The sequence below is a fragment of the Copadichromis virginalis genome, linkage group LG23 (assembly GCF_057382275.1).
Source record: "Copadichromis virginalis isolate Kocher_CV1m ecotype Utaka linkage group LG23, C_Virginalis_male_GT1.1, whole genome shotgun sequence".
Classification (NCBI taxonomy): domain Eukaryota; kingdom Metazoa; phylum Chordata; class Actinopteri; order Cichliformes; family Cichlidae; genus Copadichromis; species Copadichromis virginalis.
The window spans coordinates 2,666,061-2,686,084 of NC_140639.1; the positions used below are offsets into that span (position 1 = coordinate 2,666,061).

General features: G+C 40.2%; 1 protein-coding gene and 1 long non-coding RNA gene across 2 annotated transcripts in view; one reads left to right on the forward strand and one right to left on the reverse strand.

Moving 5' to 3' along the window:
* Nucleotides 1–4,031, forward strand: part of LOC146679945 (uncharacterized) — a 4,988-nt gene extending 957 nt beyond the window's left edge. Inside the window, exons 1-3 of the long non-coding RNA XR_014917911.1 lie at nt 1–58; nt 707–775; nt 3,204–4,031. The exon at nt 1–58 is cut by the window's left edge and continues 957 nt beyond it. This is a non-coding gene — a long non-coding RNA (uncharacterized LOC146679945). The remainder of the gene's footprint in view (nt 59–706; nt 776–3,203) is intronic.
* Nucleotides 4,032–13,720: 9,689 nt separating this feature from the next.
* LOC146679946 (cyclin-dependent kinase 4 inhibitor B-like) lies at nt 13,721–19,479 on the reverse strand. Its single transcript, XM_085448336.1, has 4 exons — nt 19,300–19,479; nt 16,786–16,966; nt 16,534–16,702; nt 13,721–14,337 (listed from the first exon to the last, which is right to left on the reverse strand). Exons 1-4 carry the CDS (start codon nt 19,420–19,422, stop codon nt 14,334–14,336), a joined length of 477 nt encoding a protein of 158 aa, XP_085304462.1. The 5' UTR covers nt 19,423–19,479; the 3' UTR covers nt 13,721–14,333.
* Nucleotides 19,480–20,024: the final 545 nt, after the last annotated feature.

Consider the following 20,024-nt stretch of genomic DNA (forward strand, 5'->3'; position numbering starts at 1 on the left):
TGCCATTAGATTCTTGACTGAAGGAGAGGTTGAGCAGATGTACCTAATGAAGTGGCCGGTGAGTGTGTTTGAGCAAATTTCACAGAAAGCATAAACTTATTATACGAGTAAAGCATTGTATTTGTCAAATTAGCATTACGGTCTCTTCAAACTGGCAAACCAGCTGCCTGATGTGTACATTTTGCTGTTGACAAGCTAAATATTATAAATTATTATAAAAATTACAGTGTCTCCTTCTTTCCATTAAAGTCATTCCCAAGTACTTGAAAATGTTCTTTGGGGTCATTCTTATGAGCAGGCGATACAATTGTTAATTTGCTCCCTGCCACATAGTTAAGCAGAGCATTTACAACCTTCCCTCTAGCCTCGATGCACATTCCCTTATTGGGTCTCTTACATGCAAAGAAAAAAAATGCTAAGGTTTTAGATTTAAAGCTTCAGTTACCTTTAATGTTTTTTTTTCTCCAAAGAAGGGACATCTCACATGACTTCTTTTAGCCTTCAGGTAGATAAAACTAAAATATAATTAAAGCTACAGATGCACCTAGTTTATTCTGGGTCAGTTTTTGGTATGATAATCCTTTGATACTATAAGTGACACAAATTTTTTTGCCTTTTTTGCACATTTGTGTTTCCAAGGTGTCGTTGCAATAAATAAAAGTAATAAAACTTGCAGTTCATCTTTTGTTTTGCTTTCTTCTCACAGGCTTGCACTGGAATCGACAATCCTCCAGAGGCAATCACTCTGTTAGAGCTCATGAACTGGGATTTAGTGGTAAGTTCATTATTTGCAGGCTTTACTCTGGGACATGCATGTTTAGGTTGCTAAACATAGCAGCAAGTTTTTCATTGAATGTGTCAAGGCACGATCCTGGTGTCCTATATATGCAACTTATAATTATATTGTTAGCTTTTTCAACATGGCTTTCAATAGTAACACATTCCAATACGTTATCTATGGTGCTTGACATACATTCAGTCAGACTACATTTCAAAACTTTATCTACATACAAAAGCATAAACTTATTATACAAGTAAAAAATTGTACTTGTCAAATTAGCATTACGGTCTCTTCAAACTGGCAAACCAGCTGCCTGATGTGTACATTTTGCTTTTACACCGTTGTTTTAAATGGCATAAACTTGACGTAAATATCATGTTTGCTGGTCTGATTACTGCCAGATCTGCTGAATAAAGAAATAACTTAAGTAATAATAATAATGATAATAATTATGATAATAATAATAGATTTTATTTAAAAAGCACCTTTAAAAAGCACCTTGAGTCCAAGGACACTTAACAATAGAATAAAACTCCCCAAACTCCCTAGCAGATCGTTACATGGAGAAACCTTTGTAATACAAGCATGCTGATCCACACAGGTGTGCACACAGGTGTACACAGACGCGGACTACACCCTTCTTGGCTGCTGCCTCAAAGCACATTGTGCGCTGTCTATCTTGCGTGCTGCACAATAGCGTTTAATATTTAGTATCTACTGTTATCTACTGCTAGCTAGTTTATTGTGATGGTGCTGTATTTATTATGTTGCTCTTTTTTTTGTTTGCTTTCTCTTCTGTTTTTTTTTCTGCATACAGGTGACCCAGGTGTTTTGTTTGTTTTTCTTTCTTTCTTCCCCCCATCTCACCGTCTCTTCTCCCCTTTGGTTTTCTTTCTCTCCCTCTCTTTCTTTCATTCTTTCCCCCTGTCCTATCCCCCAGTCATGTCTGTCCCGTTTGTAGCAACCGAAAATAAAATAAATACATAATTATAATAAAGGTCAATCAAATGGACCAATATGGCAAGGCCATGATGATCCACTTGGTAAAATAAATCCGCTTGGCATCTTTCTTGGCCTTAAGACAACAATTCTGATGGCTAAAGATCCAAACGGGACACAAAAAAAACAAACAAACAAACAAACAAACAAACAAACAAACAAACAAACAATAGAATCAAACACATAATAGAGATGACAAAATGAAGATCAATAAAACAAAAGCACAAGATAAATCAAGATTGTCCATACAGACAATATTGATTTGTAAATGATTAAATAACAATCTTCTCAACACAAAATTCTTTATTTGGAGCCCAGTTCTAAAAGAAAGATAAGTTACTGAAAAGTGTTTGTGCTTAGTGCTTCACTGAGCTGAAATTTAAACTTAAAACATCTCAAGATATATTAAATAAAAGGAAAATCTAAATTAAAAGGACCTCAAAGTGTCTCAAAGGCTTCAAACTGAACATCTCAATATCTGAGCAGCTCGATATCTTATGGACTATCCTCCACTGCAGTCACATGCCCCTCAGACCGTCAGCTCCTGTAATTTTGCCTTTTTTCTCTTTTATTTTCAATGTGTCTGCGCCGACACCTATAAACTGGGTGCTCGCGACATCATTACCGTATGTTGGGTTTACGTTCAAGCCATTTTTCTTGTGAAGAATTATTTCGGACTTGAACTTAGTGAACGGAACCTCTTCTTTGACATTATCGTAGGCGATGTTAAACGCAGCCTGTTTGCTGCTGCCTGTCGCTGAAAGCCAGTAGGGAGAGGGGACACTGGGGCAGTGCTTGTATCGCGGAATATAATGTGTTTTCTGGATACGCTGTGCTTTTTCAGCGTTTCAATTCGAAACGTATTAGTAGCAGTCAGAAATGCAGTATTGCCGGCCACACTCACCACAGGTGGGGCGTTCTCGCTGGGTGAACCCTACGGTGGCCCTCAGAGGCCAAACAGACTGTAACTTAAGAAAACACCAGCAATAAGAAAAACGCTGCAAAAGCACACAAAACACAACGGAAATAAGAAAAAACAAAACTTACTGATTCTTTTAATTTAGTTCCATGTGTGCCTGCACCAACGCAACAGTGTGGCCACACACTCGATCTGGTTTTAGTGCATTCAGTTTTCAGGCCCCTCTTCTGTGGAACCAGCTTCCAGTTTGGATTCAGGAGACAGACACTATCTCTACTTTCAAGATTAGGCTTCAAACTTTCCTTTTTGCTAAAGCATATAGTTAGGGCTGGACCAGGTGACCCTGAATCCTCCCTTAGTTATGCTGCAATAGACGTAGGCTGCCGGGGATTCCCATGATGCATTGAGTTTTTCCTTTCCAGTCACCTTTCTCACTCACTATGTGTTAATAGACCTCTCTGCACTGAATCATACTTGTTATTAATCTCCGTCTCTCTTCCACAGCATGTCTTTATCCTGTCTTCCTTCTCTCACCCCAACCGGTCGCAGCAGATGGCCCCGCCCCTCCCTGAGCCTGGTTTTGCTGGAGGTTTCTTCCTGTTAAAAGGGAGTTTTTCCTTCCCACTGTCGCCAAAGTGCTTGCTCATAGGGGGTCATATGATTGTTCAACACGTTCTCACTTCCAAAGCGTAACATTTTACGCTAGGTGACAAATCGTCAACATATTACGTTTTCGACTACCCAACACGTTCCTAAATGACGACCTCGGTAAAATGAGGAAATGTGAGAACCGTCTGGACTCAATCTACACATGTTCACTCTTTTTCTTCAAATCTCTTGGAAACATGCTATTTAACGTTATTAAAGTCCTGGTTAAGGTCAGGAATAAGGTTATGGTTAGGCCTAGGGATAAGGTTAGGTTTAGGGCTGGAATACAGGGCTGGAACGTCTATTACAGCGGGAGCGTCATTCCACTGGATTTCATCCATAACCCAGCGCGTACCACAAGAACGCGGAAGGTCACCTTTCACGTTCCTCAGGAATGCCGCGGGACATGACAAAATGTCAGCATGTTACGCCTCGGGAGTGAGAACGGGCTCAATTGTTGGGTTTTTCTCTGTATCTATTATTGTAGGATCTACTGTACAATATAAAGCGCCTTGAGGCGACTGTTGTTGTGATTTGGTGCTATATAAATAAAATTGAATTGAATTGAATTAAAGCTGAAAGGAGGCAGAAACAGGAAGATTGTAACCTGGTGGACAAAGGAATGTGATGCAGCAATTAAGTGCAGAAATAAAGCTTTTAGGATGTTAAAAAGAAATCAGAGTTATCAGAATTTTGTTTAATATCAAAAATCACAAGCTATTGTGAGAAGAACCCTTAAAACTGCAAAGAGGGACAGTTGGAGGAGCTTTTGTAATTCAGTGGGGAGAGAGGCAGACATAGGTAAGGTATGGTCAGTGATCAGAAGGATGAATGGCATTACAAGTAAATATAGGTATCCAGTATTAAGTGAAGGGGAAGTCACAGCGGTGAAAGAAGAAGAAAAGGCAGATATGATGGCAAAAACCTTTGTTAAAACTAGAGCTGGGCGATATGAGATTTTTTCATATCACGATATGTTTTTTTCCATTTCAGTCGATAACGATATCTATCACGATATAAGCCAAATAACTATATTTGTAAGATTTAAATGTGCCGTTGCTCACAAGTAAAATGTGAAATAATCAGCAGCTTGTTTTGATTTAAATATTTATTTCCCATAATAAGTTCAACAGGGTAGATGTACTTAAGGAACATGAGACTTTTTCAGATAGATAAAGGCAAATATTGCAAACTACACAAAAGGCAGCCGCTAAAGCGTTTAAGTTTCAAAATAGAACAAACGAAACAGACTAAATTGTCAATTCCACTTAGAAACAAAATATTAATTCTAAAAATAAATCTTAGTTTGTTTTACAGAAGAACAGACAAAACTGACTAACTTTTGTCAATATCAAATAAACTGAGAACTAAAAGGAAATTCTCGATCTCTGCTTGTTGTATAGCTTAGCTTTTCAAACAGTTTTAACAGTTACTTTAGTCTGACAAAAGCCGAATGACGAATTAGCGCTTCCAGTCAGAGACTGAGGCTACGTCCACACGTACACGGGTATTTTTGAAAACTGAGATTTTCCGTTTTCGTTTTAAAAAATAATCCCGTCCACACATAAAGGCAGAAATGAAGGAAAACGCTGCTATGAACATGCCAAAGCAGCAGGTGGCGCTAGATTCCTAACCGTGCAGAAATGTTGGCCAATCAGAAGTCTAGAAGCCTCGGTGGGAAAAAGTAAACAAAGCTGCGGCATAGAAGCAGAACCGAGTCGTATGTGTGGACGGACAGTAACTGTGTGTATATGTAAGCATTTAAACACTGCAGAGAGTAGAATTAACAGTATTGTAGAAATTCATTTCACCGAAACAATAACGTTGCGCACAGTGTGACGCATGCACCAGTTTATTGTATTTCCAGACTTGCTTTCGGCACAATTTACAGTGCACGCTACTCTGTTTTTTGTCAGACTTGAAATAGCCGAAATACCTTCACACTACGGAACTTCTATGGCTCTTCCGTTCGACAATCTCTCCGGCATTGGAACCGTCATCTGTTTTCTCTTCGGTCACGCTCGGTTGATTTTTCTAGTCGGCACACTCATTTCCTCCATTATGCGCTGGCTGCTTCCCAAACAAACACACGTGCAGCTTGGCACTTGTGCTGTAGGTAACAAGTCACGCGACGTGACGCTGCGGCTGTGATTGGTTCGGCTCTGGGCTACTTAATTTGGATTGGCTGACCTTTTTTTTTTTTTTTTTTTTTTTTTTTTTTTTAAGAGGACAAGAGCGGCGAGGTCTATCGCGATAGCTTAATTTCTCTATCGAGTAAAAGTTATATCGCGATACATATCGTTATCGTTCTATCGCCCAGCTCTAGTTAAAACCCATAGCTCATGTAATATTAGCGAAGAAGGTCAAAGGGGAAGAGAAATTACACTAGCAGAGAACAGGGAGATACTGCAAGCAAGCTGACGACACAAATGATTCATTGAATATGCCGTTTACAAAGACAGAATTGAACCGATCACTTAGGAAATTTAACCTTGCGCAAAGCACAAGGCTCGCCTGCAGAGTGAAGCGGGAAAAAAGTGCGAGAAAGAGGGTGAGAGAAAGAAAAAAAAAAAAAAAACACGGCTCGCGATAAATCAAATCACTTTTATTGTCACATCACATGTGCAGGCACACTGGCACAGCACATGCGAGTGAAATTCTTGTGTGTGAGCCCCACAAGCAACAGAGATGTGCAAACACAACAACACAAACGAGCAAAATACAAGAATGGCCAACCTGAAACTAATAAATATATGTACAATATATAATAGTGTATGCATTTCTGGATGTGTATACTAAATATTTTCCTACGTGTGTGTGTGTGTGTGTGTGTGTGTGTGTGTGTGTGTGTGTGTGTGTGTGTGTATACACATTTTTACAAATTAAATAGTAAAAAAAAAAAAAAAAAAAAATAATAATAATAATAACTAGAAAGTGCATTTTCTGAAGAAACTGCAGTGTGAATGCTTGAATCTGAATGTATGCATTGAAATGAAATAATTACTGAATTTAAGTTAAAAATTTTGAATGAGATAAAAAAAAAAAAACCCGAATTTAACCTGAAAACAAAAGTGCTGAACTGCTAAAAGCTGAAGGTTACACAGAAGAAGAAGCTGGAAAAAAGCTGAAAATGTTTTAATTGTAAATTAGAAAAACCTAAGAAATGAGAAAAGAAAATTTAGAGTCAGAAAACATCTGAAAGAATATTAAAAGTTTGTATTCTTTGAATCACTGAATGACTAAAATGTGATCCCTCCACTTGGACCCACACAGTTTAAAAAGTTTACATCTCTGAGCTTTGAAAGACAAGATGTTGGAAAGAGAACAACGATGGCGACGTTTTGAGGGTAAAATGATGGCTGTAACACTGTGGACACAGCAGCAGTTGAAAGAGAAGTGCTTAATATGAATCTTGGCACAGTGGCAGAGAGAGCTCGTTAAGCAGGCAGGTGTGAGCCTGGTTGCTATAGTGACCGCACCCAATGGCTCCATACACACGCACACAGACATGCACCTCACTTTTGCTGCTTAAAATGAACAGAAAAGTCAGGCCGAAACAAATCGTTCCCAAATGAAAAGTAAAAGTCGTATTGACAAAATTCTTTCACTGTGAGCGACAGCAATGTCTAGTCTACCAAATTCTCAGTTTTCATGTCTGTGGAGTTTATTATATGGACGTGGTGACAGTGGAAAGACACCATGCTCTTCTGATTTTCAAACCAACCTTCTGAGCCATTTTAACATTAGAGTCTATGGAAGAGTTGGAGGGAGGAGGCTGTGCATTGGTGACATTTATGAAAGAACCATAACACCTAGTACAATAGTAAACACATTGGATGAAAGAGGACAGCCATGGCTACGTTTTGAGGGTAAAATCATACCTGTAGAGCAAACGCTGCAGACACAGCAGCAGTTTTAAAAAATATTTTAAGATTAATTTTTTTGCTCCTCTCACTCTAGCAGTTGAGCTGCCTCACTCTAGCCCCAACATTCCGTCCCATACACACCCATTATAAACTCTGAAACGGGTGAAAAAACATCATGAAACTTAAACTGGAACTGAAGAAAAAGTATAATAGATATTGAAAAGATAAATACAAGTTGAATAGTTGAATGTCTTGTCTTCGTTTTAAAGTTTGAATGGTGGCTCTATGTGAACGTATGTTGAAGTAGTAAGAGTTTAAAAATGAGTAAGTTGAATGAGGATTTGAAGGGTCTCCCCATTGAAATACATGGGAAATTTTTGTTGAATAAAGTTGAATAAAATTAAAAATATAAATGTTAAAAATGAGAAAAATACAAGCAATCATGTCCAAAAGAATAGGAATCTAATGGTGTTTGAATGGTTTTTCTAAGTTGAACGGTTTTGAAGGAGTAGGCTTTCAAAAAACGTACGGAATAGATAATAAAATATTATAATAATAAAGATTACAACAACAATACTGTGAATGCTTTTCAAGCATTCACACTAATAAAATATATAAAATATACAGAGTTGAATATGTGCAAAACAAGTGGCATTTATATACAGTACGGAGTGCATAATGTTGAAGTTCCAGTAGTGAAGCTGAGGTGTCTATGACGTGTTCAGCAGTCTGATGGCCTGATGGAAGAAGCTGTCTCTCAGTCTGCTGGTACGGGACCGGATGCTGCAGAACCTCCTTCCTGATGGAAGCAGTCTGAACAGTTTATGGCTGGGGTGACTGGAGTCCTTGATGATCCTCCCCGCTTTCCTCAGGCAGCGCTTCCTGTAGATGTCTTGGAGGGAGGGAAGCTCACCTCCAATTATCCGTTCAGAGCACCGCACTACTCGCTGGAGAGCTTTGCAGTTGTAGGCGGTGCTGTTGCCATACCAGGTGGTGATGCATCCAGTGAGGATGCTCTCAATGGCACAGTGATAGAAGGTCCTGAGGATGCGGGGGCTCATGCCGAATCTTTTCAGTCTCCTGAGAAAGAAGAGGCGCTGCTGTGCCTTCTTCACTGTTTTGTTTGTGTGTACTGACCACGTAAGATCCTCAGCCAGATGTACACCAAGGAACCGGAAGCTGCTCACTCTCTCCACAGCAGCGCCGTTGATGGTGATGGGGGTGTGTACTTCTCTGCACCTCCGGAAGTCCACTATCAACTCCTTTGTCTTTGCGACGTTGAGGGTGAGATGGTTGTCTTGACACCAGTGGGTCAGGGCGCTGACCTCCTCCCTGTAAGCCGTCTCATCACCGTTGGTGATAAGACCCACCACTGTAGTGTCGTCCGCAAACTTCACAATGATGTTGGAGCTGTTAGTGGCTGTGCAGTCGTAGGTGTAGAGTGAGTACAGGAGAGGGCTCAGTACACACCCCTGTGGAGCACCAGTGTTCAGTGTGATGGGGGATGAGGTGATGCTGCCCAGTCTGACCACCTGGCGTCTGTCAGACAGGAAGCTAAGGATCCAGCTGCAGAGGGAGCTGCTCAGTCCTAGATCCTGCAGTTTCCTGTCCAGCTTCGAGGGAACGATGGCATTGAATGCTGAGCTGTAATCTACAAACAGCATCCTCACATACGTGTCTCTCTTCTCCAGGTGTGACAGGGCAGTGTGTAGTGTCAGGGCTATGGCATCATCAGTGGACCTGTTGTGGCGGTATGCAAACTGTAGAGGGTCCAGTGAGTCGGGTAGTGCAGAGCAGATGAAGTCCCTGACCAGCTTCTCGAAGCATTTGCTTACGATGGGGGTCAGGGCTACAGGTCGCCAGTCGTTCAATGAGGAGATGGTGGAGGATTTGGGTACATGGACGATGGTGGCCATTTTGAAGCAGGCTGGGACTACAGACAGAGAGAGGGAAAGGTTGAAGATGTGCGTGAACACTCCAGCCAGCTGAGCCGCGCATGACCTGAGGACGCGGCCGGGAATCCCGTCCGGACCAGTAGCTTTGCGTGCGTTCACCTTCCTGAAGCACTTCCGCACATCCTCCTCAGACACAGTGTGCGCACTGACGTCATCCGCGGTGCGCACACTGTCCGGTCTCATGGTGTTCGCTGTGTCGAATCTAGCGTAGAATACGTTTAGATCCTCACACAGAGAGGCCGTGGTCTGCGGTGTGCTGGTTTTCCCTCTAAAGTCTGTGATCGTGTTTAGTCCCTGCCACATACTCCGAGGGTTGTCAAACTGTTGCTCCACCCTGTCCCTGTACTCACGTTTGGCTGCTTTGATCGTCTTCCGGAGTTGGTAATGTGCGTGTTTGTAGTCCGATGTGTTCGCGGAGGCAAAGGCGGTGTTCCGTGCCGCGCGAACATCTCCGTTAATCCAGGGTTTTTGATTTGGGAAGGATTTGACTGTTCTGGATGGGACGACATCTTCCACGCATTTCCTGATAAATCCACAGACTGAGTCTGTGTATTCATCAATGTCTCTGGCGGCCACGTGAAACATTTCCCAGTCCGCGTGATCAAAACAGTCCCGCAGCGCAGACTCCGATTGGTCCGTCCAACAGTGCACCGCCCTCCGGGTTGGAGCTTCCTGTTTCAGCTTCTGCCTGTAGGCGGGCAGGAGCAGGATGGAGCAGTGATCTGATTGGCCGAATGGGGCGCGGGGGAGGGCTTTGTACGCATCCCAGAAAGAGGTGTAACAGTGGTCGAGTAGCCGGTTTCCACGTGTGTTGAAAAGGATGTGTTGATGGAGTTTTGGTGAGACTTTCTTCAGGTTTCCCTTATTAAACTCTCCGGCTGTGATAAACGCTGCCTCTGGGTGTGCGGTTTCCTCGCTGCTGATCGCGCTGTACAGTTCCCTGAGTGCACGGTCAGTGTCGGCTTGTGGGGGAATGTAAACAGCCGTAATAATCACTGCTGTAAAGGATAAGGATAAGGAGCCGGATTGTGTCGTTCACGTCAAAGACCCGGCTCTAAGAGCCGTTTCGTTCGCGACCGACACATCACTAGCATCTGGTGAAGTGCTTGTGCTGAAAGGTGTGTCTTTACAACGTTAACGTTCCTGCTCAAGCGCAATTCTGCCAAAAATGGTGGACCAAAGTTTCTCCACGGTGATGTGAAAGTTCTTGGTGGGTAAGTACTTTTCACACAGGGCCACGTAGGTCTGGAAAGCTACGGTGGCCCTGAGTGGCCAAACGGACTGCAACTTTAGAAAACACATGCAAAAAGAAAAACGCTGCAAAAGCACACACAACACAACGGAAATGTTTCTGGGGAGACAATAACCGGACGGACCAGTTGCAGGAACCAAAACATGTATGTATGGCTGTATCCCAATTCAGGGTCTGCAGCCTTAAACGGTCCTCAAGGGCCGCGTACTCAAAGACCGCTGAGGTCTTTGAGTGAAGTGCGAGGCTTGTAGGCTTGTGAAATGGGACGGTCTAGCCTCCGTCACGCTGCCCAGGTTGCCTAGCAACCATGATACTAACAGCTGGAAACGTTTCATACAGCTTTGTTTGACAGAAATGAAGGAGAACATATTTTGTACATTTGTTTCTATTTGAACTTTGTGTGATTTGATAAGTATCTGAGGCTGAGACCACAGGACAGTAAAACATGATTTTTGGGCTTCATTTCTGCACTGAACAGTCGTTTTAAGATTAGCTAGTAAATAACAATTAGCTCATGTTGTTCATGAGACTAAAGTCATCTCACTTTGGTAATGTAAATATAATATGGCCAATATTATATTAATCATTATTAGTTATTACAGCAGTGAACATGAACTCTGTGCCAAACTCTGAGCTTCAGTAAAGATTCAAGTTGCAGTTATTTATATTTCCTATCACCTTAAAGACAAGTATCTTTGACAATGCATATATAGGTGTATCATATATAAGAGACAAATATTGTTCTTTTAATATGTTGGCATTACTAAATTTGGCTCAATGCTTACATATATGTGGAAAAAGCAAATGTACGAGCTGTGATAACTGTTTCTGATAGAATGAAGAGTAGACTGATATATTAAATATTCCTTTATTGGGTGAGAAAATCAGACCATGTCATAACTGCTTTAAGTCATACAGAATAGATATCAGAGTCTTAAACAGGCTGACGTCTGCTAAATGGGTCAAACTGGGCAGGAAGTCTACAAACACATAACATCCTTATAGAATATGATGTAACACTATAGATCAACTTAGCTCAGAATATATAAAGCATGTAAACAATTACAGCAATATGATGCAACAAACACAGCAGTGCTACTGATCCAAAATACTCAAAGCTTCATAGAACTGAAACCAACATTTATTTTTAGCTCCATTCTGCTGCTGATACATACTTTAGGTTTCTGAACATTAAACTTGTTGCTGCCTTTCATAGTGTGTAACTTGAAGGCCCTGAGTACTTTCTCCCACACTGGAAACACTGGGATGATCACATTATTTGAACATTACCTAATAAGACTGATTCAGGACAGACAGTTATGTTAAACTTTCCTAGCAGTCCTTCACAAACAGGGAACAGTCTGTCTATTCTCTCCATCTGTCAGCTGCTGCTGGCTCTTCCTCCTCCTCTTCCTCACACACTGCTGAGTTTGTCCTGGTGGATCATCAGGGCTGCAAAGCCTCACAGATGATGTGCAGCAGTGGCTCCCTCAGTCTGTCCACCGAACAGAGGCAGCAATATAACATAGCTCAGATTAACAGTGCAGTGGATCCTGCTTGTGCTGTGATATTCAGGACTGCAAACAGAGCAGCGTCACTGACTTTCAGCCTGTTGTGTTTGTGGATATATGACTGACTTTAATTATCCACAAAATCATCATATTCTCTGTGAGATTAAGGTCGACTATTGAACGGCGTATAAAGTAAAGGCTTTAAAACAAAGTAAACGCTGAAAGTACAAACATCGCTAATGTCACATAACTTTGCCGGCATGTGGCCAACAGTAATGTTTTAATGTTCCTCATTATTAAACATTTGCACATAAATAAGTGACATAATATTCAGAACTTACTTTTGAAAGTTTACTCTTTGGCCGCTCCACTTCCACTTCTTTGAAGTGTCTCCCAGTCCCAGGCTGTGTCCCAATTAAGAGACTGCACGCTTGAAGTACGCATTTTAAGTGCGGTTACGTCACCGCCACGCGACGACGGCTGTCCCAATTCGAAGTGTGCTTCAAATGCATACTCCAAATGCACCTGAACAGCGCGACGAAGCGTATACCGTCCCATTTCACAAGCCTCTCACTTCCGCACTTCTCGTACTTATAGTACGCACCGTACGTAGTACGCGTAGTGCGCGTACTTCAAGCGTGCAGTCTCTTAATTGGGACACAGCCCCAGTGCACTTGTTAGCATGTTTTGGTTCGAGCAACTGGTCCGTCCCGTTATTGTCTCCACAGAAACATTTCCGTTGTGTTGTGTGTGCTTTTGCAGCGTTTTTCTTTTTACAAGTGTTTTTCTTTTTGCAGCGTTTTTCTTTGTGCAGCATTTTTCTTTTTGCAGCGTTTTTCTTTGTGCAGTGTTTTTCTTTTTGCAGTATTTTTCTTTTTGCAGCGTTTTTCTTTGTGCAGCGTTTTTCTTTGTGCAGTATTTTTCTTTGTGCAGTGTTTTTCTTTTTGCAGCGTTTTTCTTTTTGCAGCGTTTTTCTTTGTGCAGCGTTTTTCTTTTTGCAGCATTTTTCTTTTTGCGGCATTTTTCTTTTTGCAGCATTTTTCTTTTTGCAGCATTTTTCTTTTTGCAGCGTTTTTCTTTTTGCAGCGTTTTTCTTTTTGGATGTGTTTTCCTTTTTGCAGCATTTTTCTTTTTGCGGCATTTTTCTTTTTGCGGCATTTTTCTTTTTGCAGCGTTTTCCTTTTTGCAGCATTTTTCTTTTTGCAAACGTTTTTCTTTTTGCAGCATTTTTCCTTTTGCAAGTGTTTTTTTAAGTTGCAGTCCGTTTGGCCTCTCAGGGCCACCATAGAAAGCCTTTTTTCCCCCTTATAAATGAAGTGACTGCATTTTGTAATTACCCAGGTTATATTTATCCAACATTAAAATGTTTTTCATCTGAAACTTTTTTACTGTGACAAATATGCAAAAAATAACAAATGTACCATACTGTATGTGTACATCTGTGAGTGTGATACTATGTGGCGTTGCTTCAGCGTTTCACTTATAACGGGATGTGTTGAAATCCCTGAACACACCCAACGCTGGAAAGTGAATCATGTCCGTTCAGCACGCCTGCACAAAGTTTTGCTTAGTCACAATCCAGAGTGACGGCTTCTAATTAAGATAACCAAACTCACAGGAATTCTTTGGATTAAAAAAAAAAACCTACTAAAGATTTAAAGAGCAAACTTTTCTTATATGATAAATTATGTGTGTTAATGGTTATTTGCAAAACCTTTTCTTGTTGGTAAGAGTAAATATGACTGTGATGTGCTAAAGGAAAATAATAAAACAGACAATACAGAAGAAGAAAATTTCACGTGTGATTTATTTGCGTGCACAAAAAACAGAAGACCGTAGGTTACAATTAGATGATACACTTTGATGCTTGCTGTTTGGTACAACATAACTTTGTACTAACTTTGAAGCTTTAGATAAATGTTAGCCCAGACACAAAGGTGCCAGGGGTTTTCTGAGAGCTTTCATTGATGACCAGAACATAACACCATCAAACAAAATGCAGCATCAAAAAGAAGTTAATGTTTATGTGACTGTGTCGGAAGTGTGTAGATGCACCTAATGGTGAATGTGAAAGCAATGTTTCACAGTATGTAAGGTATTAGTTTGGTAAATGCATAAAAATAACAATGAAAAACACTTTTATGCACTCAGCTTCACAGTTTTTCAATAACCATATGAAAGAGTCACATTCTCTCATTTAGTAAGCAAGTGTTGCAAAGTATTCTTTCCACCAGACTGAATATAAATCCCAGATTTTTGTTCTTTAGTTTTTGTAGCGCTAATTATTGTTTTTAACGTATAGACGTGTTCAATGTCCGGCAAAAAAGTTCGGGAAACAAAAGATCAGAAGAAGAAGTTGCTTTCCAAACAGACTCCAGGCTCTCTTAATCACATCCTTCCTCTTAGCTGTGGGAGAAAAATGTGGAAGTTCATGGCACATATTTAACCTCTGCATCCATGCATACTAACTAAAATTAGACCTGAAAAATTATAAAATAAGTGGAACTACAATGTGTTTTACAGTCTATAAAAGTTAAACATTTTCACTGTGTGGTCAGCTCCACGAGGCATGAGCGCAAATTTGATTTTAACCCTGGGATAAATTTTAACTGACATTAAAACCTCTGTTTGTTCCGAAGCAAAAGAAAAACTGGTTTGTCACCTTTAAACTGTTCGTTGCGCTGTAGCTCAGCCCGCTTACATCCTCCACAACGCTGTCATTTGTCTCGGATTGATCGATTCTTGCCTAGGCTCCTCTAAGGTGGGCATTTTTCGCTTCTCATGTGCGGTCACGTGAGAGTCTTTTAATTATTGCTTTTGTGCCATAAAGGAAAGCTTTGTCAGCAGTGTGCGTTTTATTTCCATATGCACCCAGACACAATCTAAAGTTACACCCCCCAAAACAAACAAAAACCCACGCATATCGAGGACTTTGTGGTGGCGGAGACCTGAGGTGAAGTCAAAATCGCGCTCGCTCTGTTGCAGGTTCAGCTGTCCGGTCCTGTCTGAGAAAAAAAAAAAAAACTAAAGAAGATGCGGCGTATGCGCATGCTCATTAACGATGAGCTGACGTCTGACTGGAATCTGATTGGAGATGATTTCAGAAAGAAGCTTTAACACAGCGACCTCCGGTTTCCTCTAATAACGAATTGACATAAAAACAAAGCTCGCGAGTTCAGGCTGACACACTTCAAATACAGGTTGCAATAATTCTAATTCCGGTAATGAATAAGTTAAACAACAGTATCACCACTGGGTTATTACAAGCTCGGTGTAATTATTTGCTATTGAAAACTGAACAACAAGACGGTCGTTTAATTTCAAACTGCACGCGAAAGATTTTAAGTTTCACTTTCGGTTAAATGTTTCGAGCTGAGTATCAAAAAGAGGCGCTTTATTAGAGTTCAAAGCCTCGCTGACGAAACACAAGAAACAAACAAACCAGTTCAATCTGTGAACTGGAAAATAATATTTAGATAATTTTATAGAAAAGGTGACAGCAGCATTATGTTTCCTTTACATTCAGAAACGCTGTTTTGTGGCACACAATGGACGGGCCTCAGAAAGCTCAGAGTCTATTGACAGATTTTAACGATTTGACTATTAACATGTAAACATTATCCTTAAATTCATTGTGTAGCCTGTAAAGGTGCATACTGGTTTAATAAGTATAAAATTGCTCCTTGCACTACTCTCTGTAGTGTAAATCTTATGGCTTTACTTCCTAACTTCTGCTTAGTAAACATGTGAAAGCACAACTGTACTTAGGTGACTGTAAATGTCACCTAAATATTAAAGAAAAACAGAATACAAATTTGATTTCATTTGTTAATGTAATAGCAAAGTAAGATGACTCAAATGCAACAGATTTAAACACACAGCACATGTTGTGGCCACAGACAGTAATCTGCTCATTTAGTTTCACAAAGGTTCTAGAAACAAATGAAAGATTATAGTGCTTCAGCATAAATGCAATCCATTATTATTATTATTATTATTATTATTATTATTATTATTAAGTCTATATGTAAGCTGATAGAAACAATAGTTTCACTCTATCCACGACCACTTATCCCTGTGTTATTTATTATTAAATTTAACTGAATTTTATTTGAATTTTATTTTTTATTTTTCAATATGTATCTTTTAGTGTTGAAAAGATGAAAAAAAAATTAAGACCATTATGTGTGTTATTGACGTGACATAATTTTTACATCTCACTGTTATGCTCCAGCAGCTGGAATTTGTCCACTAATGTCATTTTAGGTCATTCATAATTAAACCAATAAGGTCAGAATTACAAAAACTAACAGAACAAGAAAAAACAAACTCACACCTGAAGCCTTAAAACTCACAAAACTACAAAATATTCAGAGCACAAACCACTGTACTGACATGTAAAATAATTAGCCTACATCTTTTACATGGCTCTTTATTGCTAAACACACACACACACACACACACACACACACACTACACTAAAACTTTTGTTTTGTTCCTTTATTTTGTGTTTTTGACTTAACTGGGCTCAGGAAAAATCCCTCCCATATTATTTTGGGAGCAGAAACTCTTCTCGTGTAAGGTGCAGTTTGATCCACTCACTGATGGTTTTGGATGAACGTGGCTGTGTCCGTGTGGACATTGCCGCGCGCGAGCTGCTCGGCGGTGAGTCCGTCATTGTTGCGTACGCCGCGATTCTCGGTGTATCCAATGAGCAGCCTGACAACCTCCAGGTGACCCTTACTGGCGGCCAGGTGCAGCGGAAGGTTACCTTCATATGGAGTTATAGGTCAATCAAAACCAGGTGCGAGAAGAAAACAAAACAGAAGTAACTCAAATCATTTAATTCCGTACCTCTTTCATCTGCGATGTTAACATCGGCCCCATAGTTTAGCAGCACGCGCACAGAATCCACGAATCCTTCACGAGCGGCATCGTGGGTCACGGTGAGACCGCAGGAGGGATCTGGCACATTTGGATTTGCCCCCGCTTGCAGCAGAGTCTCAATGACCCGGGAGTCCCCCAACTTCACTACCTGCACACACACAGCATGGAGGGAGAGAGAGGATGGATGCGGGAGATAATTTAGGAGAAGAAGAAGCTTTAAGGAGCTGCCCAGGGTGTGCCTGGCGATTATCATTTTTATATGTAAATATTAAATTCATCCCATGACACCAAATCCCAATTTAATGCATTTAATGCTCAATAAATGTATTGCTATTAATTCATTGGCCCCGCATTGGCCCCGCCTCTCCTCCTGACGTTTCTTGTCGTCACAGGGAAAATCTGCGCCTGCCATTGGACAGCAGCATCAGCGGACCTGTTTCTATTGGTGGCACACAGGTAAGGACTGCGTCATACAGATAGGTGAAAAACATCTTCACCAGTTCGTCTGGACTCGTGCACGTCAGCATGTATGAATTTCAAAGTTACTATGCATAATTATGAACTCGCGAGCACACGATATGTTGGATGAGCGGTCAACGAGGAGGAGCTTCCTCTCTGAGTGGACCGTTCAGCTGCAGGCCTGCACCCAATACGATCGTTCATATTAAACCTCGTGTGACACGCAGACAGTGCACGAGCAAAAACAACAACAAAAAAGCACGTTTAAAATCAGATCCAAGCAGGGCACGGGCTGCTAATCTGGCAAACCGGGCATTTTTCACGTTGGGCTGACGGACTTTTGGTTCGCTGCGCACAGGCCTAACAAGCACTGACAGCAGCCCATTGGTTCATTTTCATGAGACTGGAGTTCCCACTTAAACGTCTTCGCTACCTCCGCTAAAAACAGGCCTTCTGGTCAAACTGCTGCACATGATTATTTGCCTTTCTGAACAGGTTTGCTCTTAAAGGTAACTCCATCCTGGAAGAATTAATTTTAATCAAGCAAGCAAGCAATTAAACTAGATATGTATGGATTTCAAAATCTTGTTTGGTTTTCAAATGTAATTTTTTCAGTGATATCATCTTTAATAGCAGGAAATTAATTAAGCATCGAATTGTTGTTTTTTTCTTCATTTTTTCAATATTTTTCTAGTAACTTATATTTGACACGAGCATAAAAAATGGAAAATTCTGTTTTTGTAGTGTCAAGAGATTTATTCTAAAGACACTTCTTCAGCTTAGAGTCAGAGAGTAGAAACACACACGCTGCAGTTTTTACTTGCAGGGCAGAGCGCTCACACCAAAGTGGGGGCCCTGTGATGTGCATGCTCTGTTCTTGCATTTGTCTTTATTTATACACAAGAAAAGTAATACAATAATGAATACATTTGTTCAGTGGAATGTTGATACGCGAGCATGTGCGTATGTGATTGTGTGTGTGTTAGAATGTGGGAAGCAGCCCTTTTTCCTTTTTCCTTGTTTGTTGTAGACATGGGCGCGTCCTTTGTCTGTGTGCCTCATGCTTCACGACTCTGCTTTCTTTTCTGTGCCCTACTTTATGATGAAATGCAGCTGCTACTTAAAAAGTTATCACTAAAACAAACAAAAACAAAACTCAGACTAAGACTTTTTTCCCCCAAACATGGTGTTGGATAGATACATAAAGGATCTGTTCAGACCTCTGCCCACAACCATAAACCAGTAAATACTTATTCTTTATTTTCCGCTTCTTGTAAAATTAAGAGACTTGAACAATTTATATATTTTGTCCTAAAGCAAAAAATGTACATCTGAATAAATCCAGGTTCTTTTTAACAGCTAACACCCTCACTCACCATTTCCTTAACACCACCATTTTGCTGCTCCTCAGCTCCATTGACAATTTCAGACTTTAATGTTGTCTCGGATTTGCTGATTTCTCTTAATTACAATAATATGAACACAAGTTTATTCTTTACTTCATGTGATAAAAAAAAAAAAACTACAGCTCTTTCTGAGTCAAGTACAAAATCTGCATTTGAAAAAGAAATTGTGAAACTAAGGATGTGATAACAGAACATCTTATTACTCCATAAAACACACTCATGCACATACATATGTATTTATATTAATCTATAAATGTATTTAAATCTGATAGTAAATCATGAATTTCAGCTTTTTAGACTTTTGGTAAACTGTTTATCTTTTTCACTACACTTAAATCTATTTTGGAGAGTCCAAACTTATAACTGCCACATACAGATTTCTGCACTTCAAAAAATATTTACATCGATCTGAGACGATTGTATTCAGTATAATGATGACATTATCGAAGCTGGTGGATATTTGAAGAGCACATGTGAGGAGGCCTCAGCCTCTAACACAAAGCACTAAAACAAGGAAGTAAATCAAGCTGCTAGCAAGCAAAACAGACTGAAATCGTCCAAATATGTTTAAGATCACTTCGGAAAAAAGCCAGTTCAAACGGTTTTTATTACTTACCTGTATTGCAGTCCTATTAAACACATTTTTAATATTTACATCAGCTCCATTTTGCAGTAAAGTTATGATTTCTAATAGATTTCCAGTTGCACAGGCATTGCAGAGTTGGTCAGAGAGACTCATATCAGGTGTCCCTTTAAAACGCAATACAAAGCAAACTTATCACCTAAAATTTTTCTGTAGGCTGTGTTGAAGACTGAAATAATCCGGGAGGGTGGACTGGCCAAATACAGAAATCTGAAACATGTCCCTCCCACCCTTACATCATCCTTGACTGTGCAGCTCAAGCTGTTACTGAACAAGAATTAGACAAAATTAGTCACTTCAAATTCAAATATTAGAAGTGACTAATTATATCTCGATTTTGTTTTGAGCTGTATTCAGCTCAGTGGCTTCCCCGTGGGTTCAGTGTTTATTTTGACACACGGCAGAGCTGGAGATTTATTGCACATCTGGTTTTTGACAAGTTACCCCTAAACTAATTATTCTGAAATTTAAAAATATATCATTAGGTGCAGTCCTTATGTATAAAACTAAAAATATCTTATACCCCCTTACATTGTTTTATTTTTGTCTGTTTGTTTGTTTGATTTTTTTTTTTTTAGAACTGGGAAAGCAAAATTAAGAAAATATATGACTGGAGATAGGACTAATTCATTAGTTTTATTATGACGAAACTGGATGAAACAAGCGATATCTTGCGCAAGGATATTTGGCATATACCA